Here is a 27,385-nt window from a genome sequence, read left to right on the forward strand (position 1 = left end):
TAAACATCTTGATTATGGCCTAGTAAACGGGATGATGATGTGCAGGGATTTGTGTCAAAAGAGGACTCTGGCATACATTGCATACCATTAGGTGAACAAACAGTCATGTACATGAAAAGACATGCCCAGATGTTCATTCTCTACCACATGATATTCTGTAAGTAACAAAACTACATTCAGCAACGTTAGACTTTCTCATTGTCTGTCATTTTGACGGACGGGGTCGTAAAAATTCTGTCATAATATGTAGGCCTACCCGTCATTTTAATTTTCATATTTCAAACATGTCACATGATCCGTTTTTTGTGGAAACTTTTGTAACATTATAAATGCGTTTACTGTCACTTTTTGAATACTTTTTATTTTTTTATTATACTGACCACAAACTTTTGAATGGTAGGTTAAATATTTATCAAAAGGTACCAGGTGTATGTCATCACCTCAGGGAACCACATGTAACCCCTTAGAAATAAAGTGTCTACTGAGGTGTGTGTCTGTGTGCTGGTATTTTGAGTCACTCAGCACCTTTGGCCCCTCTTTTGTTTACCGCTGAGCCCTGTAGTTTGTTTACTTCCTGTTAGATGAATGGAAGCACAGCCAATCAAACCAGGTCAGAGAGAGAGAGAGGAACGAGTAGATGTACTCACAGAGGACCATGAGAAATAGGCCGGTCCTGAGAAACTGCCAGCACAGTTTGTTTAGCCTTTTTGAAGTTTCTGGACACTGAGTGTTGCTGAGGGTGGGATTGATGGAGGGTAGACAGACAGTTAAGTAAAGTAAAAAGTTGCCATTAAGAAGTAGCTATTCAGGTGGCTACAATTGCATTAAAGCACATGACAAGATTCATTTTTAAACGTTTAAATGCATTTGTAGTCGGTGCATCAAGTAAAGTTAAACTCTGCTTAACCTTGTCATATCCACATCAGTGTCTGCCAGTCATGTCACCTCAAATCGCCCTCTCTCATTGAAAACAAATGACTTCCAGTTGCTTTGTCACTGCAAATCGCTGTCAGTGCACGCACCCTAAGAAGTCAGCTGGCTTGGTGGATACCATGTGGAAATGCAAGAGATTGTAGGGTGTTTTCAGACAGTGGCTGGATGATAAAGTATATGCTTCTGTATATTTCTGAGTGTGTATTTGCTGGTGCGTTTGTGTGCGAGTATGTGTACAGTATGTGACGGCCCGATCAATCGGTGAAGGATAAGAAGAGACATGCTTCAACCTCTCGCCTATCTTTTGTAATCTCTCTCCTCTACACTCCTTCTGTTCCACCTCTCAAAACTGATCTTCTTTTTCTCCTCTCTGCACTCTTCATCCTTTTTGTCCTCTCCTTTTGCTGAGAATTGTAGTTTTCTGGAAGAGACAGCTGGAGGACTATGCCCCACTGATTCCTTACCCACAATCCAATCTGCCCACAGACCACTGAACTCTCTCGTTCTCTGTCTGCGTGGTGATATTATGAAATGAAAATGCTTATTTCTTGGTAAATTTTGATGAAATGCTTGACCAACATAAAATATTGTAGTACATAGCCTACTTAGACTATGACATTTAAGACAAAAATGCGCAATCATCAGCTGATTTTACCTGCAGTACTTCCGGCAACATGATTATATTGCATTGACATGACAAATAAATTTTAAATTTAAAGGGTCATGAAACCCCCCTCTTTCGGCTCAAGTCTCGCTCGCAATCTTTTTGAAAAATGCAACTTAAATGGGCGTGGATGGCTGTGAGAAGAAGGGAGGGAGTGGGTGGGGTATGGCACGGCAGGGGAAAGGAGGCAACTGTCATCGCCAGTGGCCCATGCATATCGACTGTCACATCAAAATCAGTGGTAAAACTAGCCTAGAGTATTAGCCTAGAGTAATCGTAATTCTATTTAAAACATATTAATGTACATGTAATTATAATGTCATTATAAAATATATAGTTGTTTATATACACACTATAAATGCATATATTTGAAAATAATTAATTTTCCGCTTAAAAAAAACGTTACGTGAATAGCCTAGATCTACGCGCCCCCTGAACCCCAATGACATATATATTTAATTACACGAATTAAGCATACGATTGAGGTATTATCGAAATATCTAAAATTTTAATAACTAGTGCTTATTTAACAAAAGGCAAGTAAAACGATCAGGGTTACATTTTAGATATTTAGATTATGATTTTAGATTATGAGACACAAATGAGTCATCGAAGCACTCGTGTGACGTGGACACGATGAAGATTTTAAACCCGGAAGACGAAAATAACGGGAAAAAACTAAAATAACTATAACCATTTTCACCCTACTATTAAATCTAACAGATGCTTAAATTGTCTTCAATGGTGTTCAACACACATATACCACTGTTAAAATCTCAGAACATTTTGTTTAGGGTTTCATGACCCTTTAAAGACTAGATGAATATCTATCTATCTATCTATCTATCTATCTATCTATGGCTAATCTGTCTCTCTATCATATTATTTTTTTTCATTTATTTTAATTATTAATTGTATTTACTGTTGTTGTGTATTTGTTATTATATTTATTATGTAATACCACCAGCCACTCTCTACCATTATCGTATATAATTAAATTATGTATAAAGGTTTCAGTCTGAAGAATAACCAGGGACTCACTGTAATGTGCCTCTAAAATTCCAGAGGAAACTGACAATTGCGAGAGAAAAAAAAACACTACTACAATGGAAAAAAAACGGCAAATCAGCATCTGGCTTGAAGCAGTGAATGCTGGTTAAAGTTTTATCCGACTTGAGACATCACCGACGCCACGTCACTGTGATGTATGGCATCAAAGTACCACGAGAACGTTTCAAGCTTCACCAGAACGGCTACACAATCTCTGATAATGACACAGCTGTCCCACGATTGGCCAGATTCACAGATGACAACGATCACGTGTGTTTCGTGTTTATTTCGTGTTAACTCTTTTTATGCAACCATAATGTTATATTGTGTCATGTTTATCACAATAACACTGATAAAAATGTATAGACCCACTTTATTGGTATTGAAATAGTATAGGCTTATGTTGAACTTTATAATTGTATAGATGGCGCTGTATTAAGCGGTACATGAAAAGTGTTTTTGATGCTTCATGAAAACGTCTGAAACGTCTGTGTATTTGACAAGTATTGCATCTAATCCACCTCATCTGTGATAAAGTACCCAAACACCACGTGAGCGTCACTACGGGAAGCAGAAACTAGATCACTTGATGGCTCTGTTTTCAATTCCACCCCCGACTGCAATCAGCAACTTTCGCCGGTCGGTCTGAGGAACACCCAATCGAACACACCTAATGTCTAATAAACAAAACTTAGTGCAGGAGCCATCTTAAGAAGTCATAAGGTTACATCGATCACATGATAAAATAGCAGCAAGCCAAACCAAGGTATACCAACAGGATAACATTCATAATGCATGAAATAAGCTCGCTACACAAGGTGTGAAAATTTCAGTTTCTGCTAATCAAGCTATTTCATGGGTTACAGTATTTCAAGGTAAAAAGAAGTTAGACATGATGACTGGGAGCCACTTATTAAGGAGTTTCAAATATCTTTGAGAAAGTCATTCCTTCCTGTATAATTAATTCCTCATTGTTGGTGTGATGCAAAAGTAAGGCAATCATGTACCAAGGGATTTTAAAGATTTCTATCCTTGAATTAAGGTCATGCTAATTAACCAGGGACTTATAGGGACCGGCATAATATAGCTAGACAGGCTAATGCAGTGACTGGTGATGTTTTTTTCATGGCCACATGCTATGATCCCCTAAACATTACTGCTTCTGTCTGACTTTGAAGATGAGTAGGCCTTCAGGAATCATTGGAGGTCTCTGTAGAAAATGCTGTAACACTTTAGAATACTGTTACGTTATTAATGAATAACTATAAAGGAACAAATGAGTTACAGACTATTAACATTGTAGTTACTACTATAAACTATAAAGAAACTCTGATTGATAAATTAGTAAGTAATAGTGCTCTGTTGAATAAGGTTGTTCACTATTAGCTAATCAGTAACTAACTACTTACATTACTAGTGGGTTGTCATTACCTTCACTTTAGAATTAATTATACTACATTATTCATATTAATTATGAACCTGTATATGGTAGTTCTTAGTGGTCATCTGGGAGGAATGAAAAATACTAGTTATTGATTACATGAACTACCTCATTCGACTATGCACTATTACTTACTAATTCATTAATCAGTTTCTAGTTCATTTTAGCTTGAGTGTTAATATTGTGTTACTCGTTTGTTCCTGTGTAGTTATTCATTAATGACGGAACTGTATTCTAAAGTTTTACAGAAAATGCATTAAGGCAAAAGCTGGGTTTCAGTCACGTGATTATGATGACGATTATGATGACGCGGGAAGGCGGGGCGATTTCAGATGGAGGGCAGGAAGTAAACATGGAGAATACGTCTATGGCCCTGTGCCAAATGGCGCACTTCATGCGGACTTTCGGTCTCATGGACTTAAATTGTGCGTGCTCGCCGAGTCTACGAGTCCGTAGGCCGTCCCATTTAGCCTTTTAACGCTCTGAAGTGTGCTCAGCAGCGCCCCCTTTGTACCCTTGAAGCGGTCTTCTGCGAAGCCCGCATAGATGCAGGCTCCACTCACTTTAACTACCCAGGAATCTTTGCGACATGCCAATCAGAAAACGGATGGGAGGAGATTTCGCTCACGGACTGTTAACATGGCTTTATGATATAGGCGTACATTTTACCAGTTGTTACTTACAGTTTATACAAACATTATCGACCAGTGGTTGATATCTCAAACATAATAATAGCGTGTTAAATAATACGATGGCATTATGATTCATTACATAAATAGAACCGAATGTCATGGCTTTACTGAGTCATATAAACGTAGTATGAATATTGAAACCTATACATTTTTCTTAAACTCATTTACATTTTAATTTTGTGTTAAAATTGAACATTAGGTATTATTATGTACAACTGTATTGATCATTTACATAACCATGACATCTATTCTAATGCCCAGGTGGCATATACAATTCTAGAACTGTAAAAGCAGGCTAAGTAGTTCACATGGACATAAGATTTGGGAAAATAAAATAAATCCTGTTCTCGATGCTAAAGACTGTAATTTTTTTTAATGATATTTGTGATATTTTTCTATAAAGGGACTGATGAGATGACCTTTAAGTTTATTCAGCTTCGTCGTCTGAGCTGAGACCTTCTTCCTGTTTCCGGCGTGACGATCGAGTCTGTCCCAAAAATACCTCTCAATGCGCCCTCGCGGACTCGCGCTAAGGGCCCTATAGGTCTGCACTACATGACGTCACCGAAGTGTGGACTCTGAGGAAGTCCACAAGTCCGGAGTGTGCCATTTGGGACAGGGCCTATGAAGGAAACCGTTGCGGAGAGTCCGTATTGAGTCTAATTTAGCTTGATCATTTAATGTCCCATTCCCACTGATCCCCTGAACGACAACCTAATGCTATATAAACACAGACACAAAAAAACACATTGGCTAGCTAATATACCGTTGCTGCAGACACGGCATTAACAGACTCTGCTCCTCCCAAACCGCAGACGTAACGTTACGTTAAAAATCCACTTTGTTGTTCTGTGAGCTTTTTACATTTCTCACCTTTATGAATGACAATCTTTGGTACTCTATAAAAACCCTTTCCCTTTTCTCGATTAGAACGATTGGAGCAGCTGTAAACTACACAAAACATTGATAGCAGACCCTCAGCTATTTCACTTCCTGCCCTCCATCTGAATTTTCGCGCTCTCGCGATGCAGCAGCGTGACGTCACGTGAAACCAACCTATTAGACCCATATTATTGAAAAAAAAAGACATGTCAATTTGTCACTTTAAGAGTGGCTGTACAGGTACAGTGATGGTTATTAAAAAAAAACATATTTGTTTTGTTCGGAGCCCTGAGCCTTTTCAAAAATAGCTTTAGTAATACTTTATTGACTCTTTGCTACTCTTCGTATCGGACTGGAAATCCCTGCAATGCACCAAGTAGAGGATGTACCTCTCTGTCTCTCACTCATTTCTTATGATGTTTTCAACCCGCTTTAATACTATGAGGCTTAGACTCAGAAATGTGTTCCACTTCAAATGTGGCATTTCCGATTGAAACAGGACTTTTAATGAGAACAAATTTTCTCCACAGGGAATTGATTGGATGGTGAGAAGAAGTGCTCTCTATATGACAGGTTGTTTGAGAGGAGTGTCAGTAAAAAAAGAAGCACTACAAATTCTTCCATTTTTATGACGCTTTACAAAGACAAACATTTTTTATCATTTATTTATTCATTTATTTTTATAAGGCCAATTTAGTTACTGTATTGTTAAAATATTACATCACATTGCATTGTTGATTTTCTGCTATCTAATTTGTAATGGCATGTTAAAGACATTTTCCCTCTCTGTGCTGATTCATTGTCTACATACAGCTGTGGGACTGGAGGCTGTTCCTTTAGTGTTTTGGGATGTTTGCCATCATTGCTTCTTTTGTTTGTGATGTTGTATCCAGGTGATTTGTATGTTGTATGCTGGTGGTTATTAGACTATGGTGCAGTGGGAATGGAAAACCTGAACCTTCAGAATATATCTACTTAAATGAAGAAAAAACGAAATCTGAAATATTGTGTTTTTTTCAGCTGACCTACTATGTGTTAAGATTTCTTTAATTTCTTAAGATCCATTAATTTGTTTTTTACAAGTGATCTGTCACCTCCCCCTGAACTTTGTCTCTGTACAATCATCACTGTAACTTTGTGGGTACATGGCACAGATTGCACATACATTTGAATGTTACTGAGCACTGTTTCCTTCTCTTTTGCCTTTCACATAATTTGAACATGATTTGTCATTACTTTTGCTTGTAATCTAAATGTTTAATGCATTATAATGCAAAATTTATCAGCACAGTCATACAAAACGCAGATGCTCCCAGAGGAAACTTTGTGATGTCTGTTTGTATGAAGACAACTAATATTTTCTCTCAAGATTGTGGCACTGGGGGCAGCTGGGGGCTAAGCACTCGATGAAACGGTACTGAAGGGTTACGCTCATCCACAGTAGGCTCGTTGTTGGTGTTTTTTTCATCTGGATGCTGAATAACATTACGTAACCTGTTATGACGTGGCGGCACTGAACAAGGCCGAAGCATGCTGACTTTGTTTTCTCCTGTCATTGCAGATCTCGTCATCAGAGTGGCGAAAGATAAATTCGGAGCCATACAGTCCGAGTACCAGAAGGTAAGTGCATGTGACTGTGCCTACCTGAACCTCCATGCCATTATGTGCTCCGCCACCGCAGTTAAGTTGTGGGGACATTGTCTCATCGCATCTATTATGAAACAATATTTTAATTGAATATGAAAGCCACGGAGCGAGCTTTGCCCTGTTATGCTCTTATTCTGGAAGGGCTGTTAATTGCTTTTGGCATTATAGCCTGCAGTAAATAGAGGAATAAACTATTTGTTGCTTTTTAATAATGAAAATGAGTTTAATTAAACAGCTCTTGCTTTGAAGTTTCAGCATGCTACTCTAGGGAACAAACAAACATATGGGGCAAAACTTAATGAATCTGTTTCACCAACATTTCCTGTGTTGTTGAGAGGAAATGTGATCTCGGAGATACACAGTCCGATCATAGTACTCAAAGTGCTTCAATTTACCACATTTATTTCTCAGCAAACAGGCAATATTATATCATATTATATTATATTACAATTCGTATATATTATAATGGCTATCATTTAAAAGTTCGTATTTTTTATTTACACTTATATTCAGCAAGGACACATTAAATTGATTTAAAATTACATTTAAGGTTTTTACATTAATCATATAAATGCTGTTCTTTTGAATTCATCCAGCAGCACAACTGTTTTCAACATCAATAATATGAAGAAATGTTTCCTGAGCACATAATCAACATTTTAGAATGATTTCTGAAGGATCATGTGACACTGAAGAATGTAAATGAAGATGTATTTTTTTATTTTTTTATTCATAGGGTTATTCAAGGGTAATCACTTAAAATGTATTATTAATTTGGCCTTAATTTAAATGAGCATGTCTTTACAAAAGTATTTAGTGACATTTTATAAGGCTGAAGAACGATTATCTCAAAATTGTCAAACATCAGCCAATTAACCTATAATCACGCTTCACTTTTCAGTCTTGCTCTGTTTTGCTCACGTAACACTTAAGAATATGGAAAGCTGGATATGCATGTGACTGTCGGCCAAATCCATGATTCACTCAATCCCTGGGACTGTCAAAATGGGTTTGGTTCCCATTACAGATGACAAGTGTTCTTCCTAGTTCTTAAGTAATTTTATTTGCCTATTTATTTGACTGTTTATTTGATTTGGCTTACCATCTGTTCTGTATTTTTTTTTCTTTTTTTTCTTCTTTTTTTGCTGTTCTGCATGCCTCATCATCTGGCACCTCCCAGCCAGAAAACATTGTTCTGACGCTACAGGTAATGTGTGTGTCCTGCTAGTCGTGTCAAGGGCCAAACCGGACCCAAGTCTGACCAACCTCATTCCTTAGTTCCTCCTAACCCTTACAGAACCCAGCCCTGTACTCATGCTGTTCACAAGTTTGTTTCAGTGTAACTCTCTGGTCTAATTTTGATTGTGATTGTGTCAGCCATAACGTAACATTAGGTAGATTAAAAAATTGTAATAGACATAGCGTCTTAATCAGCTACCTAGCTTCCTAGCTCCTGAATCAGTATAATATGTGCACATATTAAGGCACTGGCAAGGACAGTAAGGACCCTGGCTCACTACACATTGGGACATTGATGGTGACATGACAACAGTTTTGTTGTCAATGTCACTGCAGATATTTATGAACAAAAGCAGAACTAATATTTTCTGACATTTATGTTTTTAATGTTATTTAAAATACAGGTACAATAGAAAGGAGACCGGAAGTTAGAGAAGGAGGAATTGTGACACCCAAATTAAAGCTAAACAAATTAGAGCTGATTAATGTTCCATTTAATGGATAGCAAATGTATTTAACAAACAAAAATATTTAATTTATACAAAAAGCACACTAGATTTTGAATATTTCTACTTCAAACTGTATTTGATAATTATGTAATTATTTATGTGTTAAATGTATTTAACATTTAATGTGTTATTTAATACGAGTTAAATATATATATTTTAGTCTTTCATTCTTTTAACAGGAAGGGGTTTACGTTGAATTAAATGACATTTATCATTTAGTGTGCTAAACCAAATGGTGTTGGATCCAAGTGCAGTAAACATTTATTGAAATTCTAGACAAGGAACAAGATAAACCCAGCAGGCACATGAACAAGAAGCTACAACAAACGCACACGATACAACCATATATTGGCAATGCTAGCGAATGGAACAAGATGAACACTGCGGTATATATACACAAATGGAAAACAAGGTTAACAAGATAACTAGGGGGAGTGGCTAATTGTCATGGGAACACATGATGGTAACCAAGGGAACTAACAAGCCACACCTGGGGAGACTAATCAACATGAAAAACTACAAAGGACTACAGCACATGGCACAAGACAGGAAATAACACAAAAGTCCTCACTCAAGACAGAGGAACACCGGCTGGGATCATGACTTTTACTTATGCCTAAGTACCACATATCTGTGCGCTAACTGCTACACCTCAGCTCGAAATCAACATTACACACTTTTAATAGAGTTATAAAATCGGGAATAATTGAACTATGTAATTGAATTGAATTCATTGAACATTTTTAAAATCACAGGTATTAAATGTCTCTTTCATCTCTGTAATTGGTAAGATAATCACAGATACACAGAAATGTCTGTGCTGTCGGCAGTTTTTAGCTCAGCTATGACCCAGTGAGGTGGCTGTGCTAACAGGGAGGATGAATCCATAGATGAGCCAGTCTGAAGCTTGAATATGCTGATACTAGAGAAGCTCAGCAGAGGGTCAGTGAGACTCAAAAGTAGAACGGTCAATAACCTCATGCCCTATAGGTGTGATTGTATATGTGTGAAGTCCCCCTTGATAGTCTTAGCGGCTAAGCTTTTGTGTAATTTCCAGCGAGACTTTCAGTTCTTACCCACATAGGCATGAGGGGAAATGAGCTTTTAAAACCACTTTTAGAGAATTTTAAATATGGAAAAGCTCTACCCTTGAGGAGAAGCGAGGGTTCTTGGTGACAGACAAAGCCTGGTTTATTCAGCGGATTAAGCTTATCCGCAGGCTAGCCTGAGGAGAGCCCTGCTCATACAGAAGTGTCCATAATGCCTCGGGACGAGCAAACGGATTCAATGGCAGCATATGGATAAAATGTTTAACATTATTCCATCATGTTACATACCGTATGGAAATTTTGCATGGTTTATTTTCCCTCATTTAAAATGCAGTTTCCTTGGAAGGCTTTTGAGACAAGGATATTTGCTTCACTTGGAAAAAATAGCTTCCTCTAGCAAATGTTTTGCTTGTCTCATTGCATAAATTATGAACCATGAAATATTTTGTATCTTGTTAGATATATCTTGATGTTCCTTTTAAAAAACAGTTTAATGTAATAATAATAATAATAATAATAATATAATAAACATTATAATGTAATAATATATCACTATATGAAGTACTCATTTAGTGTAATTATAGTTCTAAAACATACATGACACTCTTTCCTTCCTTTTAGTAGTGGATGAACTAATCCGAAAATAACCTATATAACTTAGATGGCTTCCTGGATGCAAATTAAGACTTAACTTAAAGACTTATTTATTTTCCTGAAATTCATTGTGGATCAAGCTTATACTGCATTGAGGAAACTATCTCAAAGAATAACTTAATTTGTTTGTATTTATTGAACATTCTAATCTGTGTAACATTGTGTTGTGTGCAGGTGATTTATTATGAGATTGGTTTTGTGGTATGTGCGGCAATGGGCCTGCTGTTCACCGTGCTGCTGCCGCTGGTGGGGCTTCTCTTTTGTTTGTGCCGCTGCTGTGATAACTGTGGAGGAGAGATGCACCAGAGACAGCGGAAGAACGCAGACTGCCTTAGAGGACTGCTGACCACACTGTTACTCACAACTACCTTCATTATCACGTAAGTTCTTTGCGTTTGTCTGAATGCGCAGGTGCGCTTGCATGCGTAACATTTAACACGGTAAGTTTCCGTTTCAAAACCTAGTGTGATGCCTACATAGGCAGTATTTTAAGGTATCATATGCACAAAAAGGCAAAGGATATTCCGAAAGGACTGTCTACCAAGATGCCTTCTTTTGAGCAGATTTGTATTCAAATCATCACATATATACTTTTGGTGGAAAATGTTGAATCCCATAATCCTTTCACAAAGCTAAATGACATTTTTTTTAAGATGGTCATTTAAATTAATTAAATTAAGACGTGTTGGTAGTAAATGGCAACAATATTAAAATGTTCATTTAAAAAACTCTAAGGTTATTTTACATTGTACTTACTACAATAAGTACAGAGTATTATTAATTAACTACATGTAGAGTTACGGTTAGGGTTGTAATTGCATATAATTTACTGTTATTTCTATAGTGTAACTATATTATTACAGCAACGTGTAACTGCGCCACCTTAAAATAAAGTGTTGCCAATTTTTTTTAAATAAATGATTTTATAAAAAGAAAAATGTAAATGTAATAATTTACCAAATATTTGTTTCTGCTGTGTATTCATTTGATTTTTAGAATGTCATATTCTTAATTTAGCAACATTCTAACATCAAGCTCTATTGAAATCAATTATGCCTCTAATTGTGCAAACCTTACAAATTGGTCATGTATGAGGTGCCACTTAAAAGGCAGCTAACTATGTATGTAGTAGACAGCAAAGGCAGCTCAGTAGTTTTGGAACACAGCCTAAAAAGGTCCTTAAAGTAACACCAGGTAACTTTTCAACCTTCATAATATATTGCCAAGTCTCTTGTGATGGTACATCGACTTACAATAGGTTGAATGACACGTCTGCCATAGCCTGACGGGGTCTGTAGCGTTTTTAATCGTACTTTTAAACTTCGGGTTTCGGGTAGTAACCGGCGAAAAAGTAACTACAAAACTCGACTGCTTTACGGCATATACGTCACTTCCACCACCACCCCCGCTTCCTTAAAATCGCAGGGCTGTCAAGTGTCACGCATTGAGCGTGACAGTCACTCATTTTGGTCTTTTGTCACGCTCTCCCGCCACACATTGTATTTCTCACGCTGAAAAACTATTTGTAATATATTTAATATGCCGCAGCGCCAAAAACTCTGGCCGCGCAGCTCTCACTGTGGAACAGGCATGAATTCAAGCGCGTCTACTCTGGTGTTGTTTGTCTGGTGTTGTTAGCCAATCAGAAAATAGCACTATTGTATCTGGGTAACATTTAACGCAACAACCAATGACACCCCTTAGTCTGGGGTGTTTTTTTGTCTGCCTGACTTTGTTACGGAAGCTATATTATCCTCCGTTTATCTTCATGAATCAGGTAATGATTATTTGTCTTGCCTCAAGCTATAATGCAAATTGATTTGTAAAATTTGCAGATTTATTTATGGTAGCTTGATATTATAATATTGACGATATATGGTTATTATCTACCACTCAAACATTGCATTGAAGTATCATATAGATTCAGTAAAACGGTAACCAATAGACTAGGCTACTATAATGACACTGGCTTGTAAACGTGATCATCGCGATCATTTGTCGTTAGAAAAAAAATAAAACCCATGAAATTATATTCATATGACATGCTGAAATATATGCCACTGTACCTGGGATGAAGACATTTCACACGCGACGCAAGCAGAACACCTGCATGCGACCTCCTCCTACAGTGTTCAGGGCTATCATGGTTGTCAACAAATGCACGATGACAGAGTTTACGACAGTAGTAGAGGACAATACTGTTTCCCAACTGTAGGGGGACCCCGAGAGCAAAAGTTACCTGGTGTTACTTTAAACACTGAGTCCGAAAGTTTCGTATTTGTTTTTTTGTATTCGTTATTTGGTAGCTCTGAATCATCAAAACACCTCTCAAAATGCTTGCTATGGACGCGAAAAACACTGATCCGACCCAATCCGAATTTTTTTATTTTATGACGGACGAAATGTGTAAATGTGATTGACACAACATGAGGTCGTATTTATTTTTTAACGTGCAAAAATTTCGAACTCGGTGGCCAAGGACCTTAAATCATCAAGAGCAAATTCAAAAGCTGATAAGTTCAAACAAAGACCTCAACATGGATACTTTTGAGCTTGCAGTTAAACTCCCTGTCCTAAAGTCGCCATGTTCCCAAAAGCATATTGTAGACGAGTGTACAGTACAGAAAGAAATACAGCAGGATCGCACAATAGCGGGAACTCCAGGATAGCAACGGCACACTGACTAGAGTGTTTGATGTGCCTCTGCTTAATGGATTCAGCTGGCTGGCTCTTTATTAAAGATTCCATAGCACATGCCTGGCTGCCTGGAGATGGGCATGTCTCCTCATGCAAAAACCTCCCGGGATTTCAACCTTCATGATTCTGATCAAGCCATAACTGGGGCTACTTTACACACTGCTCTCTTCAGGGTCAATCTTGATTGAAAGTAAGACAGACGTCTCTTTGTAGGATGTTTATCTGAAAATCAATCAGATATTATGTGATCATCCTAAGAGGACTCTCACAGAGAGATTATGGAAATGTTGTTGAGTTTGAATCATCTCCAGGGGTGTAGGTTATGAATACGAATAGTGTTTGTCTTAGTAACAGGGTGAAACCTGGAGTTTTGTTGACCCGTCTTGTCTCTTATATTTTCCAAACTTAGAAATTTTATTGTAATTGCTCGATGAACTCGTGTCGCTTTCTGAGGACTCTGCGGTTTTCTTTTGAAACATTGGGCATAATGTAGGCTTGATGAATTATTAAAGAAGTGACCCAATTATGACAAGAAAATTCATCATTAGTGCCATCTTACTTTTAAGAGAAAAACAGCATTTCTTAGGGACACTGTCAGCCCAGTCATGAACACAATGGTGTGATGGTCAGGCAAAATAACAGCTTTAGGCATCTATTACTTGAATTTGTAGTTAATTTCCTCTAACACTTTGTCAGGCGGTTTTCTAGACTTTTTGTATCACTGACATCCATAACTATCTGTTTGTTTAATGCTTAACATGCATGATTCAGATGGCTGCAAGTAGTGAAAGATACGTTGATGACATTGGTGTAACTAATTAGTAAAGCTGGTAAGATTTATTTTTTCATGTTTCTGAAAGAAGTTTCTTATGCTCACCAAATATACAGTAAGAACAGTAATATTGTCATTACTTCAAAATATTGTCAGTTGTATTGTCATTATTAATGATAATACATCATTACTTCATTCTTCAGTGTCACATGATTCTTCAGAAATCCTTCTAATTATATGCTGATTTGCTGCTCAAGAAACATTTCCTGTTATTATCAATGTTGAAAACAGTTGTGCTGCTGAATATTTTTGTTGAAACTGACAGATTTTTTTAGAAAGTACAAAAGAAGAACATTTATTTGAAATGGAAATTAATTAACATTGTAAATGTCTTTTCTGTCACTTTTGATAAATTTAATGTGTCCATTCTGAAAACATATTTCTTCAAAAAAGTATTACTGACTCAAACCTTTTGAATGGTAGTGTATATATAAAACATATATTACATGTTTTCCTACTATGTCTATACGGCATGTGCCATTAATTTAAAAACAGATGCTATTGCCGTTATTTACAAATGACCGCTCGCATAAATTTGAGTCCTCGTTCTGAGGAAGGCTGCTCTTTAAAACATAATGATACACTTTGATGATTTTGCATACCGTGTGCAATTATATTTAAACAGTCCTAAATCAAAGTAATAGTTTAACAAAACATGGATCATACATTTTGCATTGACATTGAATAAGACTTAGGGGTTTAAATACATTTAAATTAGCAGATTCATTTATTAAATTAATAGTCTTTAACCGTGGCCCTATATGTAAAGTCGCACACACATATTTACAGAGAGGAACATTTCATTGCTAATAGCTTGAATTTTAAAGCCTTTGAGACTTAATGGATCAACTTTTTCCTCAGATGTTTCGTGAAATTCCTAAGGGGAATTTAAAATAGATACAAATGAGAATTGCTGATGGAAAGTAGGGGCTCTAAAGCTCAAATAATTGTTCTTTGGAACAATTACATGAGAAATGTTTGAGTTTGACAGTTGGAGACTGTGTCTAGAGAAGACATATATAAGCTTACTGCGGGACAATCTGAGGAAAATCTGAAGCAAATGTTTCCATTTGCTCTCAGTTTAATCTCGTTGCTATCTAGTAGAAACCATTGAGATATTAAAGTGGTCTAATTTGTGATTTATCATTGCTGTGTGGCGCTCTATACGCGAGGGACTCGCTTGGCTGACTGTTTCTTAGCATTCTTGATTGGATATAGAGCAGAAACCCGCCTGTTACTCTGGAGTGTTATGCTCAGGGCACTTAAGGTCACCGGGGCTCATCTTGCAGAGACGGCCTGTCAAATTCAATACAGTAGAGCCTGTGAACCCACATGACATCCATAGTGCAGCTGGGCTGTGCAATACTCACACATTCATTCATTAAACCACCCCCGTTTAATCATAGAAAAGCTACATTTACCCAGTATTTGTGCTGTTAAATGTCATTTTAGCCTGTTTTTGATTCGTTCATCCTTGAAATATTATAATGCTTGGATAGATCTTGATTCAGTCTTGGTAATTAATCAGTGTAGGCATATATGTGTAAGTGCTTGTATTTTTACATTTTTGTTTAGCATGTGTGTGTGATCAGAGACAGTTAGCATGAGCGTCCGCCTTTCCAGCCTTAATTAGACTCTCCAGTTTTCTCAGTTCAGTGTTCGTTATCGTCTACATTTATGGTTCATTTGGTTTATGTTTTTCTCCTGCGTTTCTGTTTGTATCTCTAACAATCTATATTAAAGACTCCCTTGAGTATTTTCCTGTTTGTGCGTATTGTTTACCACACCAGCCGTAGCATACAGTAGATGAGCAATGAAGATATATTGTAACTACAGATTTTAAGTCATGAGCTGTCAGTACAATATACTGCAAAATCTTAACATACGTATATACTGTAAACATATGACTGCAAAGTTGAGAGTGTTGGGGAGTCTGATTTCATGACATCATTCTCAGTTTCTATAGTAACAGTGACTACTCTGATTGGTGGACCCTTCTTCAGAATTTTGACTGCTGTGATACTTCAGTCAGAATTGGAAAATTGAAATCACACTGACTTATTGTGAGGTCCTCGAACAGTTTGGAGCTATGAAAGGGGTTCTTGGTGTAAATACATTTTAGGAACCCTGATTTAAGGTGACTAGTGCCTGAGGATCGTCTATATCTGGTTAGCCACATGTGTGAATGTGTTTGCATAAGAGAGAAACCATGGTTATGGTGACAATGTCCTGATGTGACTCTGCGTTAGCCTCTTTCTGGTGTGTGTGTGTGTGTGTGTGTGTGTGTGTGTGTGTGTGTGTGTGTGTGTGTGTGTGTGTGTGTGTGTGTGTGTGTGTGTGTGTGTGTGTGTGTGTGTGTGTGTGTGTGAGTGCGTGCGTGTGTGTAGTACAACTCTCCTTGGCATATAGCTGTACAGTTGACTTTCATCAGTGTATTTACAGGGTTGTGATTGCATTATAAAGCAGCCTTTAAATAGATACATCATCAGATATTACCGTCATCAGTCCACCGAATACAAATGAAAATCAGTCGTTGTTGAGAGTTTCTTCTGTCAGTTATTTTAGCTGTAATATTGAACTAAAAGAAAAACGCCCACAATATTTTGGTAGCACAGAATGGAGAGAGAATGCTTTTGTTTGTGTGGTTAATCATGTGTCCTCCTTCTGTCCTACACTTGAATGAAAAGAGAAATGATTGTCTCACACTTCAATTACCCGCCAGATTTGGCCTACTTTCACTGCACACATGGGGCTTGCCACTTCCATCTCCACAAACATATTACATTTAAAACTTGTGGAAACCTTTAAAGGAACATTTCAATTTCCTGTCGAATAATACATCTGAAATCTAATTTTTTTTTAAATGCTTTTTTATTAATCTTCTGGCCAAAAGTTTGGACTCATTTTATATTATAATAGCAATCTTTAACAATAAAATATAATATGTTTTTGCTTTGTTAATTCATTTTCATTCTATAAATTGACCGAAATTGAATGAACAAATCAAACCCATCTTACATTTTAGCGTCTTCAAAGTCCTCAGGTGCATCCGGAAACTTTTGCTTTTTAACTACTTAGAGGTTCCCATGTATGCTGGACACACTTGTTGCCTGTTTATCCAGTGCAATTTATCCATTTCCAGTTGTTTAACTGAAATAACATACAGTAATATAAATTCTGTCAAAGGTGTCCAAACTTTTGATTGGTACTAGTGCATATGTTTCATTTAGCAGTCATTGTATTTCGGTACATTGAAAAGTAGTTAAAAACATCCTTTCCATCCAGCCTTCCAAAATAAACGTCTGACCCTCATTTTCTAGTCGACAGTGGCTGTCTTTGTCTGGGTCAGTAGCTTGGTGGTGTCGTGGTGGTGGGCTGATCGTATTACAGGTCTGTTGAGCACTGAGGAACTAACAGGTAGACCTGGAAAGCCTTCACGGCAGGGCGAAATTAAACCCGATGGGTCATCTTCTGTTTAAAGAGGCAGTCAAGGAGGTTCTCACCCCCACCCTGCTCCTCAAACCCCCTTAAGAGGCATTTATAGACAGGAACGCTGTGGGACCTGCCCCAGGGTCCAGTCTGGATGAATACAGCGATCATTGTGGAAGTAACGCGATTCCTGCCTCCATTAGTCTATGGAGACATTCTTCAGTGCACTGAACCAACCCAAGTTATAAAGCCTATTTTCACCAAGATGCCAAATTGAGCTCAGAGCCATCTTTAAAGGAAAGATTTAATGAGGGATATTGCTGAAATACCATACAGGCGTAGTTAACTACACAATAGTTTAAAAACTATTTAAACTAACTTTTTTGGTACTGTCTATCTTTACCTCAGATATCTAAGTGACTTGTTGTCGACACATGTAGGTAGGGTATGTATGTATATTATTTTATATTTAAAAAATAAAGATTTTTCATTTATTGATTTTTTTTAATCAATTTAGCAGAAAATTAGATCCAAAGTATTCTCTTTGCTGGTTCATATGAGGTTCCCTGCAGAGTTTTAGGCCATCTCATTGCCCTCTGTGTGGAATGCATTTCGCCATCTTCAAAGCCTCTTTGTTCATTGCCTGCTATGTTTTCCCTGACCTTACGGAACAGAGCAGATAGCAGCTTACCAAGACAGAGCGAGGAGGACATGGGGAAAGAGGAAAACAATGCTGCTTTGTAGCCAGCCACCCATTTTGATTCTCTATCAGTCTGTGGTCTGTTTCTCGCCCTGAGACCATTCTGCAATGCCCCTTATCTGCATATAAAGCACAACATTTCATCACATGTGTGTGATTTCACATCTTAAAATTTGGCCACTTTTCTTATTGCTCTAATGAAATTCCTCGGTCGTATGTCCATTGAAGGTCAAGTCACATTTATTTATATATTGCTTTTTACAATACAGATTGTTCAAAGCAGCTTTACAGAGATAACAGGAAAATAATGCAAAAAAGTTTGTTTCCAGAAGAAAATAGCGTCACACCAGTTTTAGTAAGTTCAGTGATGATTCATTTTTGTTTTAAAAAAGTTATTAATTTAGTTAATTTATATATATATATAGCCTCTCTGGAGTAAACCGTGATGTCATCATCCAGCTCAGTTCAGTTCTTGTATAATAGTGTCAATGCAGGCAGATCAATATTATTGTTGAATATTAAATTAAATGTTAAATTTGATGTCCCCAACTAAGCAATGTATTACAATGTAATACTAAGAATGTATTTTAAATTGCAATTCAGTAAAAACGCATAAAGCAATGACCTAAAAAACGGGTAGCGTTACACAATCTTTTCTTTTGTACAATTTCTTTACAAAATAATAATGACACTCTCTATTTAAAATTCACTGCAGTATATATTACATGGTCCATGTTTAAAGTTACAGTACCAAATTATTCCCATGTTGCTCCTTTTGTATAGTAGGTAATGAAATTGAAAGACTAATACCTGTGTAGGTGTTCAACTACATCTAACTGTTTTGGTAGTATTTAATTTTTTAGATTTCAGAATATGTTTAAATATGGTATTACTGTAGAAATATAGAAAATTTCTGTCTTATTAATTGTTTTATTATGCTAGGTTTTGAACTTAAGTTTAGGCTAACAGTTTTGAAAAGAGTATGTAAACACGTGCAAATGAGCCTGTTGGTGATAGCGTTTTTGCTGTGTTTGTGTCTAAGTGAGAAAAGAATTAAAGTAATTTGAAATATGTAATCATTCAATGCATTTTTCATGCCAAAGTAGTGATAAATGATCCACAGTTTAGCCCACATAGACTGCTGTTGTGATCACTGTGTGAAGAGTTTTGAAAAAGTGACCTACAGTAAGGAGTATATCAGGAGTGTGTTGAAGCATTGATACTTTTCATATGTAGCAGCACCCACAGATTCATCTTTGTATGGTGCAATTACATTTATGCACAAAACCAAAAGAGTGATTCATAGATTATAATGCAACATGACAAAAAGCCTTCCTGTTTGTGCTATTGTTGCATAAGTCAATCATGGCTTTTGTCCCAGACTGCAGTGAAAGCCTAGCATGATAGAAGACGGTGCTGCCAATGTTCAGCTGCTCCCACAGTAGCCATTAGCGCACCAAATGAAGAAAGCCCAATTAGAATATGTGAATCATGAATAGGTACTAATACAGGGCTGTTTTTTCCTTGAAGTGTCTCTCCGTCTAATTAAGGAGAGCTCACAGTCCCCCTTGTTTGTTTGAAATGCTTTGCCAACTGTGTCAGACGAAGGTTCCTTTGGATTTATTCACCGAGTTGCAAAACAAAAGTGCTGTCTTCCTGTATAGACCTGCAGCAGTATGATGTTGCCTCGCAGTTCTCAATAAAACTATGCAAGAGTAAGAGAACATTCCCAGAGCGAGGCAATTAAAGTATGCTAACAGAAGTATCCTCACCCAACTGTAAGGAATATGTAGTGCTGTAGTGCTGCCCCCTACTGGCACTCCGGAGAGTAGCTTTTGGTTACGGCCAAAAATAATTATTCACATTGATGGGATCATGTTCTTTTACATATGGTCCCATTTTTCCTTTTCTGGCCTGATATAGTTTGTGTTGTTTGTTCATCAGGGCAGGGGTCCTTTGTGCATATGCAGCCAATCAGAACCTGAGTTCTCAGCTGAAGAGCGTGAGGAGGCTGGTGAAGAGCAATCTAAGAGACCTGCACACCTTCGCCAATCAGACCCCTGCAGTGAGTAATACAACCATAACCAACATACACTATTATACTGTGATAGACGGATGGACGAACAGACGGAAGGATGCATCGATTGATTGATTGATTGATTGATTGATTGATTGATTGATTGATTGATTGATTGATTGATTGATGAATAAATTGACGATGAATTGATAGACAGATGGATGAACAGATACATTGATTGATAGATAAATTGATGATAGATAGATAGATAGATAGATAGATAGATAGATAGATAGATAGATAGATAGATAGATAGATAGATAGATAGATAGATAGATGGTTAACTGGTTGCTTGTAACAATGGTCAACTGAACAGTTCATTATATCATAATTGTTATATAACAATCATTATATGAACATTTTTGACTGCAAAATGCTGCGATTGACCAAAAGTATTCTTTTGGTAGATGTTTTAGTATTGGTGAGTATTATGTTTATAATTGGTATTATATTGATGTGTCAATGTCTTCCTCAGCAAATTGACTACCTGATCTCTCAGTATGGCACCGTGAAGCACCATGTGCTGTATGACCTGGAGAGTAAGTATGCTACAGATCCTCTTTAGAGGAATAGAAGGTGTTGCTGATGTGAGGACTGATGTTGTGGTGTGTCTTCAGATGTCGGTCTTCTCTTGGGTGGAAGGATACACGAGGAGTTGGGAAAAGATGTGCAGCCCGCCCTCAACGCTGCTCTCAGCATGACTGGAAGTATGTCACTCGCTTTTGTTTTTTATTTCTTCACTTGTTTTCACCTTTTCTGGGAAAACTGTTTATTGTAATATATCATATATCACATGAGAATATAATGTTGATATACAATACGTTGGTTTTGGTAGTGTCTTATTTCACTGTTTTGTCTCTGATTTGTTAGTCAAAGTGGAGAAAGCCATTAAAGGTAAAGTGGTAATACACCCTGACTGGTCCTTCCCGTGACCTTCTATCTGTAACAAAGTTGTGATTGACTCCTTTTTCTTTCCCAACAAAACCTGGCCCAGTTACTTTCCCATGTGTATTGTTGTATCCTTCATTGGTGGAACCTGCCCATCCCGTGTCTTAAAACCAAGATATCTGAACGGTTATGAAATACACTGAAAGATGCAAAGCCAACAACGTCATCTCACCTCAATGGATAATATTTATTATAGCTGAAAATCTGACTTTTTCCGTGTTTAGGTGCTTCTACCAACCCAGAAAGCGTGAAAAGTGACAACCCAGTAACTTTATTTTTGTAAGCCTTTCTCTGCAAGCATGTAAAAAAAATAAGCCGATCATATTTCGCTCTTCTTCTGACGTAGGAAGGGCATCTTATTATAATATTACTGCCGGTTAAACTACACGTTTTCACCCACGGAGTCGCCATTTGGTTTTTGCAAGCGACAACCTATTGTATCCACTTCAAACGCAATGGCAAAAGTTCGAAACAAAGCATGCAAACTGTTCTGTCGTTGCTGCACAGACGAGCACAGAACACTATATGACCAAAAAATGTCACAGCTGTCTTATAAAGACCTCAGGGAACTGTCAAATTGTGTAAAAGTAAACATGACGGTACATGCAAGTCGATTAACTTGTGCAAGTTGATGTAACTCCACAACAACTACGTGCACAAATGTATTCACTAACCATTCAGAAACGTCCAGGTGCGTCTAAAAGTTGCAACCTCTTCCTGAGTCTCTCCATAAGGTTGCACTCCGCTACTGGTTATTTCTGAGATTTTGGATGAGTGAGATTCGCGTTTTGTTATTTCCGGAGTGTCCGAAGCTCATGTAAAGGATTGGCCTTCTTCAGAACGAAGGTTGGGGACCAGCAGCTCATTTGCATTTAAAGAGACACACACAAACGGCACGTTTTTGCTTGCACCCAAAAAGAGGCAGATTTGGCAAGCTATAATAAATTATCTGTGGGGTATATTGAGCTGAAATTTCACAGACACCATAGATTTATAGATGGGGACACCATATATTTATATTACATCTTGTGAAAAGGGGCATAATATGTAACCTTTAAATCAAAGAAGCATGTGTGGATTTTGTGTCCTTCAGAATTATTTGTGCCTTGGTTGGTGTGAGCCGTCTCTATTTTGAATGTTCATTTGTGTTTCTTTGCTCATTTGTTCCCTCTCTTAGCAATGCGAGACACCAAGGATGCTCTAGAGAACGTGAGTTTGACCTTGGAGACTTTGCAGGAAGGAACAGTCAAACTGCAGGCTAACCTCAGCCTGGTGCGCGGCAGCCTTAGCACCGTCCTGAACGATCCTCTCTGCAAAGATGTGCGCTCGTCGGAGATTTGTCGCAACATACTTATCACCCTTCCCAGGCTAGAAATTGCAGCCAACTACTCATCGGTATGAAAATTATTTCTCATCTTTTTTTCCAACGTAGTGTTTTTTTAAAAGTCGAAAAATAATCAGAAAACCAAAACGCTAGGCTGTTTTTTGTTGTTGTTGTTTTTTTAGTTGCCTGATGTGACCGAACAGTTAGACAAAGTGAATGAAGTTCTGAAGACGGATCTCAGCCAGATTGTGGAAAAGGTACTTTTTCCAGATTTCACATGAGGTGTTTGCATAGATTCAGGACAGAAAATATTATATTTCAATTTTTATATTTTTATATATTTTTTTTATATTATATTTTTATATTTTGCATTTTTCCAAAAGTTTGGGGTCCGTATTTTTTTTTAAGCTTTTATTCAGCAGGGACACATTCAGTTTATCAAAAACAAAGACATTACAAAAGATTTCTCTCGCAGAAAAAAAATTCTTGAGCACCAAATCAGCAGATTAGAATGATTTCTGAAGGATCATGTGACACTGAGGACTGAGCTATGATCCTGAAAATTCAACTTTGCATCACAGAAATACATTAAATTATAAAATGTGTTTTATTAATTAACAAATAAATGTCACCTTGATGAGCATAAGAAACTACTTACAAAAACATGAAAAAAAATCTTACCAACCCCAAGCTTTTGAACAGTATATGTACATTCAGTATTTTTCTATACACAATTACAAAGACATTTTTTATTGTTTACAGCAAGACCAGGAAGGTATATGCAAATAAATAAGGTCAGTTTTGAATGATCTGCTTTGCTTTTCACCTTTGCCACACAGGGGTTTACATCATTCAATGACACTCCCACCATGGTAACAGATCAAACCCGAAATATTGTTGAAGGTGAGTTCAGAGATGAAATGCAGATTAGAATTCAGATATACCCAAAGATTGATACAGAATCTCCTTTCAGTAATTTGTAAAAAATATTTTTCGACTTTTAATAAATTTAAACAATTTACAATAGCTAACATGAACTAACAAGGTAGAATACTTTTATACCATTTATTAATCTAGGTTAATGTAAATTTTACATATACTGTACTAATACATTTTAAACATTAGAAGTTAACCTAGTACACTACTGTACAAAACTTTAATAAAGAATTTAATCATTTTATTCTGCAAAAATGACAGTAAAAACATTTATATTTTTACAAATTTCTATTTCAAATAAATGCTATTCTTTTGAATTTTTTATTTATCAAAAATGATTTTCACTAAATATTAAGCAGCATAATTGTTTTAAAAATTGATAATAAATGTTTCTAGAGCACCAAATCAGCAGATTAGAATGATTTCTGAAGGACCATGTGACACTGAAGACTAGAGTAATGATGCTGAAAATTCAGCTTTGACATCACAGGAATAATTTTTTTTTAAATATGAATATATATAAAGCTGCAAATTAGTAATAATATTTAACAATGTTACTGTTCTTACTCTATTTTTGATCAAAAAAAATCTTACTGACCCAAAACGTTTTAACTATAGTTCAAATTAGATTAGTAAACACTGTAGAAAATTGTAGGCCTACTAATGTTAGCAAATTTAAACTTATTGTAAATTGTTATTATTTAAATATTGCCATAGTGCAAATTGAATAATTTAATTGATTTAATTAACACATGACTTGTATTACAAATAATATGTACCTAGATAATATTTAGCATATGTTCATTGTTTGTAAGGCCTGAGGATGATGGGCTTCACCAGCTAAACGTCTTAGGGAGTTTTATTCCTTGCTATCGTCACCTTTGGCTTGCTCACCCAGACACAGACAATAAAACATAATTCTCTGAAAATACCATAGTTTATGAGAAGCACTTGACAAATACTAAATATAAGGTTGTGCCTGGTTGTTCTCCTGTAGGGGTGAAGGTTCTTCTGGAAGACATTGGGTCTAACATCAGCACTTTCACCAAGCTCTTCCCAGTTCACAGCTCTCTGACCAACTTCACCAAAATGATTACTCACACACACTCACAGATCGAGGACATCTACCCACAGATCGATCAGATGGATTTCTACAGGTACTTCACAAGCTCTCATCATCATCACCTTTATTTATATAGCGCTTTTAAAATACAGAATGTTTCAAAGCAGCTTTACAGGAATAACAGGAAAAAATGCAACAAAGTTTGTTTCCAGAAGAAAAAAGCGTCATAGTCCAGCTTAAGTACAGTTCAGTGATGTTTCAATTTTGTTGTAAAAAAGTTAAAATATATAGCCGCTCTGGAGAAAGTGCTCTGCTCTGGTGATGTCATCGTCCAACTCAGTTCAGTTCTCATATAATGGTGTCAATGCAGGCAGATCAATATTATTGTTGAATATTAAATTACACAACTTCACAAACTCTCTCTCGTTCATAATGTTTTGTCTTCAGGTGGATCTGTTGTATTACCCTTTGCTGTATGGTTGTGCTTATCCTCGCCTTCAATTTTCTGGGATTGTTGTGTGGTATTCTGGGATTTGACAGGCACGCTTCTCCAACCACACGTGGATGTGTCTCTAACACAGGAGGCAACCTGCTCATGGCGTGAGTTTGACTGTAATATCAGTCTGTAAACCCATCAATTGGATGTGGTATAAAACAGACTTGTCTGCTACGACTCATTCACACACTCTTTCTGTGTCTCAGTGGTGTGGGATTCAGCGTCCTGTTCTCTTGGGTGCTCATGGGAGTGATAACAGCTCTGTTCTTGGCAGGGGGGAATCTTGAGAAGCTTGTGTGTGAACCCTTCCAAACCCGACAGCTGTTCAAGGTAAGAGAAACGACACAGCATCTCGCAGTACGGTTCATACATAATAAAGGTCTGAGACCACAGTGAAAATCTGATGTTTTTCATTTAAAACCAGGAAATAAAAAGGGTTTTAAGATTTAGGACGTTTTAGGATTTAAGTTATGATTCAAAATTATTAAGGATTACTTGAGATTCTGCATTTTTCTAGGTCACTAATTGAATAAATGAATGTGCAGCATTGATCATGTGAACTGACAATCAAATGTTTTTGCATTCTGAAATTTAATGTTCATGTTTTCAATTCAACATTCCCCTTATATTAAAATAAAATAATAAATATTATATTATATTGTATTATATTATAACACTTTGCAATAAGGACTCATTAGCATTACTCAATACCTACAGTAAACTAACATAAACTAATAATGATCAATATATTTGTAAAAAAAATTATTAACCTTTGTTGATGTTAGTTCAGATTGTTCATGTTAGTTCACAGTGCATTAACTAATGCTGGCAAATATAACTTTGGATTTTAATAATGTATAAGTAAATGCTCAAATTAACAATAACTAAGATTAATAACTGCAGTAGAAGTATTGTTTGTTGTTAGTTCATGTTAACTAATGTAGTTAACTAATGTTAATGAATGAAACCTTATTGTAAAGTGTTACCGATTATATTATATTAATTATGTTCCATTTAAACTTTTCCCTTATATTTTCATGTTGATAATATAATTTGTTTTAAATTCTAAAAATGCAAAGCTAACGGACAAATAAATACAAGGTCAAAAATCGGTCTCATTTGGTGTGATCATGTTGTATGTAGGTGTTAGATACGCCCAACCTTGTCAACTCTGCCTGGAGAAACTTCATACCAGGATACCTGTACAATGACCCTGAGATTGACCTTACAGCATATTCTCTCTACAGGTAAGCTTTTCATCTATATCTAATAAAACTGAACAATTATATTACTCTAATAACGACTGTTTTAAAGTGCTGTAAGGATTTTTATTTCAAAATATTCAAATGTTGAACTCAACATAACAGACCACATGTAACAGTCCAAAAATTATTTGGACAAATATATGAATTTTAGTGCACTACAAACTAAATATTAAATCAAATCCAAACAAATGATGCTTGACATTTTCTCAGAACCAACTTTTCTGAGCCATCATACAACAACACTGTCTTTGTTCGTAGTCCAGCAGATGGCAGCAGATTAAGGTTTGAATGCTTTCCCTTTTTCTCTCCTTTCTCAGTAATTGTAAGAAAAACAGAGGGATTTACTCAGCTCTTCATCTGGATAAGATCTTCAACATCTCAGCCTTCTTTAACAGCAGTGTGGTGAGTGGATCAAAGGCTTATCTCATGTGAACACGCAAATCACAACTAAATGTGCACTAGCTTTCAAAGTCCCACTCTGAGATTAGTGATGTTACTGTTTACACCAGATGCCATTATGAAGAGGGTATATTGAAATGTTTAATGAGTGAGATGCAAACTTCCTAATTAATTTTTGAGTGCTAGGTGTGCACTGATTTGGTTGTTGGGACAAATTTAAGTTGACTATGAGTTCTTGCATTAAAATACACACATTTACAAGAAAGCAGATATTATATTTTGTCATTTTTGAGTCAGTCTTATTTTTATCTGAAGCAGATGATACTTGTTTTTCTTTTCCTGCCGATTTCGGACAACTTTAGATATATTTCTTGTGAAATAAAGTTTTATAAGAGCTCTGATGTGGTGTGGTTAGTCAAAAAGAACAGGAAGTTTTTCCAATCCAGTGTTAGTTGTTTT

At 36.6% G+C, this 27,385-nt stretch overlaps 1 protein-coding gene across 13 annotated transcripts in view; it reads left to right on the forward strand.

The window, feature by feature from the left end:
- Positions 1-27,385, forward strand: part of prom1a (prominin 1a) — an 89,661-nt gene that overhangs the window by 48,127 nt on the left and 14,149 nt on the right. For 6 of the 13 annotated variants that reach the window (XR_013210340.1, XR_013210335.1, XR_013210341.1 and 3 more), the window contains exons 2-14: positions 7,224-7,282; positions 10,935-11,140; positions 20,363-20,483; positions 20,971-21,034; positions 21,113-21,202; positions 22,621-22,838; positions 22,950-23,024; positions 23,607-23,670; positions 24,701-24,860; positions 25,214-25,366; positions 25,469-25,592; positions 26,406-26,509; positions 26,845-26,929. Coding sequence is in view for 4 of the 13 variants with exons in the window: in XM_077247696.1 (XP_077103811.1) it covers positions 7,224-7,282; positions 10,935-11,140; positions 20,363-20,483; positions 20,971-21,034; positions 21,113-21,202; positions 22,621-22,838; positions 22,950-23,024; positions 23,607-23,670; positions 24,701-24,860; positions 25,214-25,366; positions 25,469-25,592; positions 26,406-26,509; positions 26,845-26,929 (1,523 nt within the window). In the remaining 9 variants the exon portion in view is untranslated. Of the gene's footprint in view, positions 1-7,223; positions 7,283-8,489; positions 8,517-10,934; positions 11,141-20,362; positions 20,484-20,970; positions 21,035-21,112; positions 21,203-21,365; positions 21,390-22,620; positions 22,839-22,949; positions 23,025-23,606; positions 23,671-24,700; positions 24,861-25,213; positions 25,367-25,468; positions 25,593-26,405; positions 26,510-26,844; positions 26,930-27,385 lie in introns of all 13 variants that reach the window. The other 7 variants (XR_013210336.1, XR_013210339.1, XM_077247695.1 and 4 more) reach the window with 2 other exon arrangements.

This window comes from Siphateles boraxobius, unplaced genomic scaffold, assembly GCF_051911475.1.
Source record: "Siphateles boraxobius isolate OS27281-9 unplaced genomic scaffold, OSU_SipBor_1 3, whole genome shotgun sequence".
Lineage (NCBI taxonomy): Eukaryota > Metazoa > Chordata > Actinopteri > Cypriniformes > Leuciscidae > Siphateles > Siphateles boraxobius.